Source organism: Sinocyclocheilus rhinocerous, unplaced genomic scaffold (genome assembly GCF_001515625.1).
Source record: "Sinocyclocheilus rhinocerous isolate Xijiao unplaced genomic scaffold, SAMN03320098_v1.1 scaffold3916, whole genome shotgun sequence".
Classification (NCBI taxonomy): Eukaryota; Metazoa; Chordata; class Actinopteri; order Cypriniformes; family Cyprinidae; genus Sinocyclocheilus; species Sinocyclocheilus rhinocerous.
Genome location: NW_015643503.1, coordinates 138,193 through 147,160, shown reverse-complemented (window position 1 = coordinate 147,160; position 8,968 = coordinate 138,193). Strand labels below are relative to the sequence as shown.

Here is an 8,968-nt window from a genome sequence, read left to right as displayed (position 1 = left end):
TCTCACACACACACTCACACTCTCACACACACACTCACACTCTCACACACACACAATCTCACACGTCCAGGTCGAGCAGAATATGATTTCATCGGGGTGAAGAGAGAGCTGGACATGAGATTCACCGTGAAAGCATCAGAGGGACAGAGTTGAACAGGAACAGGAAACAGCATGAGTGCAGAAGCTGCTGGTGGGCGGGGCCAAGCATCTCATTCGCTGTCGCTGGCGTCGCTGGAGTCGGACGCTCTCTCGCTGCCGCTGTGCTGGACGCTGCTGCTGTTGCTCCTCGCGCGCTCACCCTCGTCATCCTCACTGTCATCATCGCTGCCGAAGATCTCTTCCTCATCTCGCGCCTGCCGGTCCTCGCCGCTCTCGCTGCCGCTGCTCTTCCTCTCACGCCTCTTGCTGCTCTCCTCGTCCTCCTCCTCGTCTTCCTCAGCGGGCCGCTCCTCATCCTCGCGCTCAGACTCGCTCTCAGAGTTGTCCGAGTCGCTGGCCTTCTCGCGCTCCTCACCTGAGCACAGGAACACAGAGCAGCGTTATATCGCAACACCATGCACTAAACGCTCATTCAAAACTACAATGATAACTATGACGTTAACTTTAGCAATAAGTATGATGACAACTATAACGATAACTACTGCAAATATAACGATAAGTATAACAACAACTATAGCGATAACTATGATAACAATAACTATGTCAACAACTTTAGCTATCATAATTATAACGATAACTGACGTTAACTATAGCTATAGCTATGATGATAATTATAACAATAAGTATAACTACGACAATAACTCGTTATATCTATAGCGATAACTATAGCGATAACTATGACGATGATAACTATAGCGATAACTATGACGATGATAACTATAGCGATAACTATGATGATGATAACTATCGTTATATCTATAGCGATAACTATGACGAAAAATATAATGATAGCTATGATGACAACTATAGTGATAACTATAATGATAATTATAACGATAGCTATGACAATAACTATAGCGATACCTATAGTGATAGCTATGATAACTACAGTGATAACTATAACGATAATTGTAACAATAGCTATGACGATAACTATAACGATACCTATAGTGATAGCTTTGATGATAACTATAGCTATGACAATAACTAACGATAACTATGACGACGATAACTATCGTTATTTATAAAATGGAGAGTTCCGGTCCTTGATTCTGATTGGCTGAGCCACGTTCGAAGCTGTTGTAATTTACTCTGCAAACATACAACTTTGTTTATGTATGCGAGTTGCTTGGCAACCACTTTGTTGCAACCACAACTGTTTCTGAGGAACTACATTGTTTGGTGGAAGAATACTGTTTTTATTAATATCATTACACTTTATTTGCTCTGTTTTATTTTGTGAAACCTTACGGAATAACCGTTTTATAAAAGCAATAAGCCCCAAGAAGCCGTGGTTTACAGTGAATTTATAACAGCTAAGGGGTTTAACTCCGCTTCGCGTCGTACCTAACAACGCCCCTTAGCGGTTATAACTTTACTGTAAACCACGGCTTCTTGGGGCTTATTGCTTTAATCTATAGCGATAACTATGACGAGAAATATAATGATAGCTATGATGACAACTATGGTGATAACTATAACGATACCTATAGTGATAGCTATGACGATAACTATAGCAATGAATTATAACGATAGCTATGACGATAACTATAACGATAACTATAGCAATAACTATGACGACGATAACTATCATTATATCTATAGCCTGTAGTTATTGTCAGTTACCATTATCAGAGTTATTGTTATACTTATCATTGTAGTTATCGTTAGTTATCGCTATAGCTACTGCCATAGTTACAGTTATCACTAAAGTTATCATAGCTATAGTTATCGTCATAGCTATTGCTATAGTTATCGCTATAGATACAGCAATAGTTGTCGTCAGTTATTGCTATCATCACAGTCATAGTGATCACTGTAGTTATAGTCATTGCTATCGCTGTAGTTATCGTCATAGCTATCGTTATAGTTATTGTCATAGTGATCACTGTAGTTATAGTCATTGCTATAGTTATCATCATAGCTATCACTATAGGTATCGTCATAGCTATCGCTACAGTTATCGTCATAGCTATCGTTATAATTATCGTTATAGTTATCACTATAGTTGTCATCATAGCTATCATTATATTTCTCGTCATAGTTATCGCTATAGATATAATGATAGTTATCGTCGTCATAGTTATTGCTATAGTTATCGTTATAGTTATCGTCATAGCTATCGTTATAATTCATTGCTATAGTTATCGTCATAGCTATCACTATAGGTATCGTTATAGTTATCACCATAGTTGTCATCATAGCTATCATTATATTTCTCGTCATAGTTATCGCTATAGATTAAAGCAATAAGCCCCAAGAAGCCGTGGTTTACAGTGAATTTATAACAGCTAAGGGGTTTAACTCCGCTTCGCGTCGTACCTAACAACGCCCCTTAGCGGTTATAACTTTACTGTAAACCACGGCTTCTTGGGGCTTATTGCTTTAATCTATAGCGATAACTATGACGAGAAATATAATGATAGCTATGATGACAACTATAGTGATAACTATAACGATAATTATAACGATAGCTATGACGATAACTGTAGCGATAGCTATGACGATACCTATAGCGATAGCTATGACGATACCTATAGTGATAGCTATGATGATAACTATAGCAATGACTATAACTACAGTGATCACTATGACAATAACTATAACGATAGCTATGACGATAACTACAGCGATAGCAATGACTATAACTACAGTGATCACTATGACTGTGATGATAGCAATAACTGACGACAACTATTGCTGTATCTATAGCGATAACTATAGCAATAGCTATGACGATAACTATAGCTATGATAACTTTAGTGATAACTGTAACTATGGCAGTAGCTATAGCGATAACTAACGATAACTACAATGATAAGTATAACAATAACTCTGATAATGGTAACTGACAATAACTACAGCAAAAACTATGACGACGATAACAATAACTATGATGATAACTATAGCGATAACTATAACTATGGTAACGTATAAGGATGATAACGTTCTGTTTATTCTAAGCGCAGTTTTGTCATGTCACTTCAAAAGTTTGAGCTCTGATTGGCTGTCAATGTTTTTATAGTTCATCATTTGGAAAAATAAATATCGAAAGTGAAAGTGATTCCACTGATATCGTTCCTCTGAGCCGTTATTGGTATAGCTGAGGTGTCGACTCTGCTATTCACTTAGAATTAGAGCAATTATTACAACTTCATATTATAATTGTTGTTAGGGATGTCCCGAGCATCAGATGTCCTCAAAGCGATCCTTATTTTACGTCAGCTGTCATGCCGATGTCATGCAGTAGGTGGCAGTATGCCCCTTTAAGTGGGTTCGCCAACTTCCATTAAAAGCAAAAGAAGACGCTCAAACGTGTGCAAAGAAACACTGAGGTCTGTTCTAGCGCGTCACACACGTTTGAGCTTCCGTGTTTAATGTATTTGATGCACACTTTTGTAACGATCACTCATTTATTGTTTACTTTTATCTGCCGACAGACTATCTGAGACGTCGTTGTCATAACGCCTTTTTACTCTTTACGCACAACTCTGTATACGTTGGATTGATTTTAATAACTTTAATGTACTTGAAGTGTGCACCAAACATACATTCCTATAGGAACATTCAAGTATCAGATCGGGGCACAGAAAACCTGATCGGGACATCCCTAATATTTGTTCGTTGTTGTTCCTGGTGTGAGCAACAGGCTTTGTACTAAACACACACAGGTGTATAATATAAAGGTGTTTGTGTTACCAGAGTCCTGCAGGTCTTTCATCATGTCCAGCTCCTCCTCTTCATCCTCGGGCTCGTGATTCTCCAGCTGAGCCTTGCGAGCCTCCTGTCCATCAAACACACACACACACACACACACAGATCAGTGACTGCGGTCACACCGCATCAATCCCTTCTGTGCAAATAAACTCAATCTGCTGTTTTAAAGGTAATCTGATCTGAGCTCAGATGTTTGTGATGTGAGAAGTGAACTGACCTGAGCCTCCAGCTCCTTCTCGTTCATGTCTCTGTGTTTGCACACCAGCACAGCGTTCGTAGACGACGGAGCGCCAACCTTCGCTCGCCGCTTGCTCAGACGCACCCTAAAACACACACACACACGGTGAGTAACACACACTGAGCCGGAGTGGGCGGAGCCGTCTGTGTGATTGACAGTTACCTGGTCTCCAGCTCATTGTAATAAACTCCGTCTCCGTCTCTAAAGATGAAGAAGTAGTTCTCCTCGTATCCTTTACTGGCCTTGTTCTTCACGTTCCAGTTGTACTCGCGAGCGATTTTATAATCATACCTGCGCACACACACACACACGTGTCATTTTAGCAGCATTGAGATCCTATTGTAGTTTTTTTCATTAATATTTTAAATTAGTTACATTTTTGTCATTTTTATTAGTTTTTCTTTTTTAATTTTAAGTTTTAGGTATTTTTATGAAAGCTTGTTTCTGCCATTGGAAAGAAAATAAAAAAGGTAATTTTGACTTGTTATCTTGCAATTTAAGCTTTTTTTCCTCAGAGTTGCAAGTTATAAACTCAAGATTACGAAATAAAAAAACTCCAAACTGCAAGATATAAATGCCCAAAAATGAGAAGAAAAAAAAAGTTCCATTAATTTGTGCATAAAATTAACCTTCCCGGATTCAGAAATGCTTTGTAAACTTCAGATCTACTAGTTAAACATCTATGTTATTGAATTCCAATCATTCGTTGAAGAAAAAAAAAAGTGCACTTGTACGCTTACAATTAGTATAATCCTGCCAATTATGTGAATTACATGCGTGTCAATGAAATGTTGCAAACCCAATCACTCTGGTGACTGTGAATGATGATGTGCTGGTGTTTGATGAAGGAGTCTTACACTTCGTCAGGCATGTACTCCAAATCCTCGTCCACGTCTCTCTTGCGTTTGCGCATCGTGTCCTCGTTAGGCAGGAAGTACGCCACAAACTGATTCCCCTCCTCGTCCATCATACCCCTGAACACACACACACACATCAGATTAGCTGATATCAGGCCGGTTTTGCAGAGCTTGTTTCTCAGGATGCAGACTGTGATGAGCAGTGGTCTGAAGTGAGAATTCACACACCTGATCATGGCCTGTGACATCATGTCCACCCCCGCTGGTGCAGAACTATCTGACTGTCTCTGTCTTTGTAGATCTCCTCCTCTGTGAACTGCTGCTTCACGGACACACCGATCCTACACACACACACGCACACGGGTCACATGATGATCAGCTCATGCTTCACACTGAGATGTGACAGATAGAGAGCTCGGACAGACGGGCGGCGTCACACTCACTTGACTTCAACTTTCTCGTTGGAGACGCCGTATCTGTTGAACTCGGTGGAGATGTACTCCGTCTTCCTCATCCACGGCACCACCTTCGCGTGCTGCTGCGACCTGAACACACACACACACGTCAGAGTCAGTGCTGGGGGTCAAAGGTCACAGGAGAACGAGCTCCTGTGCTGAAATGATTCTCTCGCACCTCTTTGAGCTCGACGGAGCCTGGATTTCCTCCTCCAGCAGCTTCTCATCAGCAGGATCCAACAGAACTGAAACACACAAGCCAAGGCACCTTTATTTCTACCGCGCTTTATCCAGTGTAGACTGTGTCGAAGCAGTGTGTGTGTGTCTGGGCTCACTGCTGCTGTCGATGCGGTACGTGTCAGGGTTGATGAGGTCGATGGTGACACCCAGATCCGGTTCGGTGAGCAGCTCGTGCTTGTGTTGTTTCTCCAGTGACGTGGCTTTATACTGCACAAACCTGCAACACACAGCACGCGGTGTCAGTGCGACATATCCCAGCAGCCCCTCCGAGCCGAGCCGAGCCGTACCTGTGCTGGTCAAACGGATACGTGATGAACTTGGGATCGAAGGGGATATCCGGAAGACTGTTGCCATACTTCACTCTGCACACGACGCCGGACCTGCAGCACACAAGAGTTCAAACACACCACTGTTTCCAGACAGGTTTCCCTCTGTCAGCCCCGCCCCTCTCGCACGCGATTGGCTGAGTCAGAGGTTGACATGCAGGTCGCTCAAACAAACACATCATCATCATCAGTACCTCTCTGGGACGCTTCTGTGAGCTGAGCTCCTGCAGGAAACACAAAGCACACGTGACACACTACATGAGATCTAAATGAGACACGGCCAGTTCACAACAGCGATGTCTCTAATTAAACACAACGGAGTAATTAGCGTGATGAAGGGTTGCCTGAGTGAATGTGCGTGTGTTTTAGTGAACGCGTGTGCTATAGTGAGTGTTTCTGTCATCGTATTTGTGTGTTTGATCTGTTTTGTGATCGTGATCTCTCACCGGTGTCCGTCCTCCCGCTGCGCTTGCGTCTGTACAGTAGGAGCCATGCTGGAGCAAACAAACGCGCTTCGCCACGCAAATTACTAATAAACAGCGACGAAACACAAAAATAAAGGGTTTAAACCAGTTTATCGACAGAAGCAACAGCGCGCGCGCTTGTGTGTGTGTTTGTGTGCGACTTCCGCCCCGCACCGTCTGCTGAAGGACCCCGCGCGGGAGGAGCGGCTGCCCCGATCAGCGCCTGCATCAAACTCTGTATATGTGTTCATGCATTCATAAGCTCATATGATGGTGTACAGTGTTGGGGACAGTTACGTTTAAAAGTAATGCATTACAATATTGCGTTACTTCCTAAAAAAAAGTAACTAATTGTGTTACTTTTTATGAAAAGTAATGCGTTACGTTACTTTTGCGTTACTTTTACTCATCTGCCTCGGCACAATTTTTCTCTCTTTAGAAACAACAACAACAAAAAATGAAACACAGATGTTATGTTTATCTAAAAAAAAATTGCTCAGAATGGTTGAATTGGATCATCGAAGGTCAGCAGCAAATATATTGGTTAATAAAATGGAATTAAATACATAAAGGATATTTGTGTTATTTAGCATGTTTGCATCATGTCCTGAGTTTGCATGCTCTTACAGGAGAGCTGTCAGACAATACATGAGAAACAGGAACTGGTGTTACTTATTTGAAAAAGTAACTCCGATATTTTCTTGTAAATTAAAAAGTAATGCATTACTTGCATTACGTGATTTAACAACAAACCAGATTTATAAATGCTTTGTAATTCATCATATTTAGTGCATTAACTAATGTGAACACAAGTAACCTTATTGTAACGGATTTGATTGATCTATGGCTCTCTTTGTATGAAATATAAAGCATTATTTTTATTTCCATGGAAGCAGATAGTGGCTGGAGAGATCTGTGCTTGGTTTTGTTCAGTGTAGAAAAGAAACCTCTGAAAACTCTATTAAAACTGCTTTATTTTTATTATTAGGTAAAAAAGACAAACTGGTACAAAAATAGAAAGAACAATAATTAGATAAAAGTAAATCCGGAGATGCTAATGTTTTATAAAATGAAATTCCAACTAGTTAAAGAGATGAACTGGTTAAACTCAGTCAGTCATGTTCACACAGGTAACAGTTTTAAAGACATTACGGTTTGTCACTGATCATGTGAAGAAACCTAAAACCTCAAGACTACAACATTTCATGTTCCTGCAAACACTGCTCATGTTTAATGTGTTTCTGCTGAATCTCTCGACTCTATCCGTCTGTAGAAACCGCCCATCACAGGCTCTCTGACGTCACGAGCATCCGCTGACCTCTGACCCTCCTCGCGTCCCTTCATGTGACCTCACACTCGAGCAATGACATCACTTCCTCACGTCTGCATGTGCGCAGAAAGGTCAATTCTGTGGGAGAAGGTGAGCTTGATTTTGCAGTATTTGTTTGTGTAACAAGAGCACACTGACAGAACTTTATCTTTCCGTATCAGAAGCAGAAATAAAGCTCACCTGCTCAACACATAGAGGAACTGATCTGGATCATCTGCAGACTCACTGCACACAAAACAACAAGTGTTACTTACAAAGCCACGCTTTCATAAGAGCATCACAAATAAGATATCTTTGTTTTTAATTGTGATTGTCATCCCCCAACAGACAGGATTTCTTGAGACTGTGGAGGCTGAATCTGAACCTCTAAGTCTCACCCACCATAAGAACATTGGGTAACACTTTATTTTACAGAGTCTCTGTTACACGATACATGTGCTTACTGTAGTAACAACAGTAAGATATGCATAATTACATGCAACTCAGCCTAAACCAAACCCTGACCTTACAGTAAGTGCGTGTTGTTAATTAATAACATGTAACAGGTAATAAGGATACCTTAAAATAAAGTCTAACTGAAAATTTTGTATATTTTAAAGTTAAATGCATCACTCTGAGAGAAAAAGTACGAGCTACAACCCATTTTTAGTGACCAAATTGAACAAAGTAAAATGTTGTGAAAAACTGTGATAGTGTCTCAGTCTACATCACATTCACACTGGTGTTTTTAGGAAGCCAAATAATTTGAATATAAATTAATAGTAATGATAATAATTATTGTTATTATTGTATGTTAAATAGATGAGCGTGAATGAGTATAGATGAGTGTGGATGAGCATGGATGAGTATAGTTGAGTGTGGATGAGTATAGATGAGTGTGGATGAGTATAGTTGAGTGTGGATGAGTGTGGATGAGTATAGTTGAGTGTGGATGAGCGTGGGTGAGGCTGGATGAGTATAGATGAGTGTGGATGAGCATGGGTGAGGCTGGATGAGTGTGGATGAGTATAGATGAGTGTGGATGAGTATAGTTGAGTGTGGATGAGTATAGATGAGTGTGGATGAGTATAGTTGAGAGTGGATGAGCATGGGTGAGGCTGGATGAGTGTGGATGAGTATAGTTGAGTGTGGATGAGTATAGATGAGTGTGGATGAGCATGGGTGAGGCTGGATGAGTGTGGA

The 8,968-nt window shown here is 40.8% G+C and overlaps 1 protein-coding gene across 1 annotated transcript; it reads right to left on the bottom strand.

Annotated features, from left to right (window-relative positions):
* Positions 1–6: 6 nt before the first annotated feature.
* On the bottom strand, positions 7–6,665 carry paf1 (PAF1 homolog, Paf1/RNA polymerase II complex component). Its single transcript, XM_016574773.1, is given in 13 exon segments — positions 7–514; positions 3,859–3,943; positions 4,094–4,199; positions 4,277–4,405; positions 4,972–5,088; positions 5,200–5,238; positions 5,241–5,312; positions 5,415–5,516; positions 5,605–5,671; positions 5,762–5,883; positions 5,954–6,046; positions 6,187–6,216; positions 6,439–6,665. Coding segments are annotated over 13 exon segments (1,314 nt in total). The 5' UTR covers positions 6,486–6,665; the 3' UTR covers positions 7–209.
* Between the last annotated feature and the right edge of the window lie 2,303 nt (positions 6,666–8,968).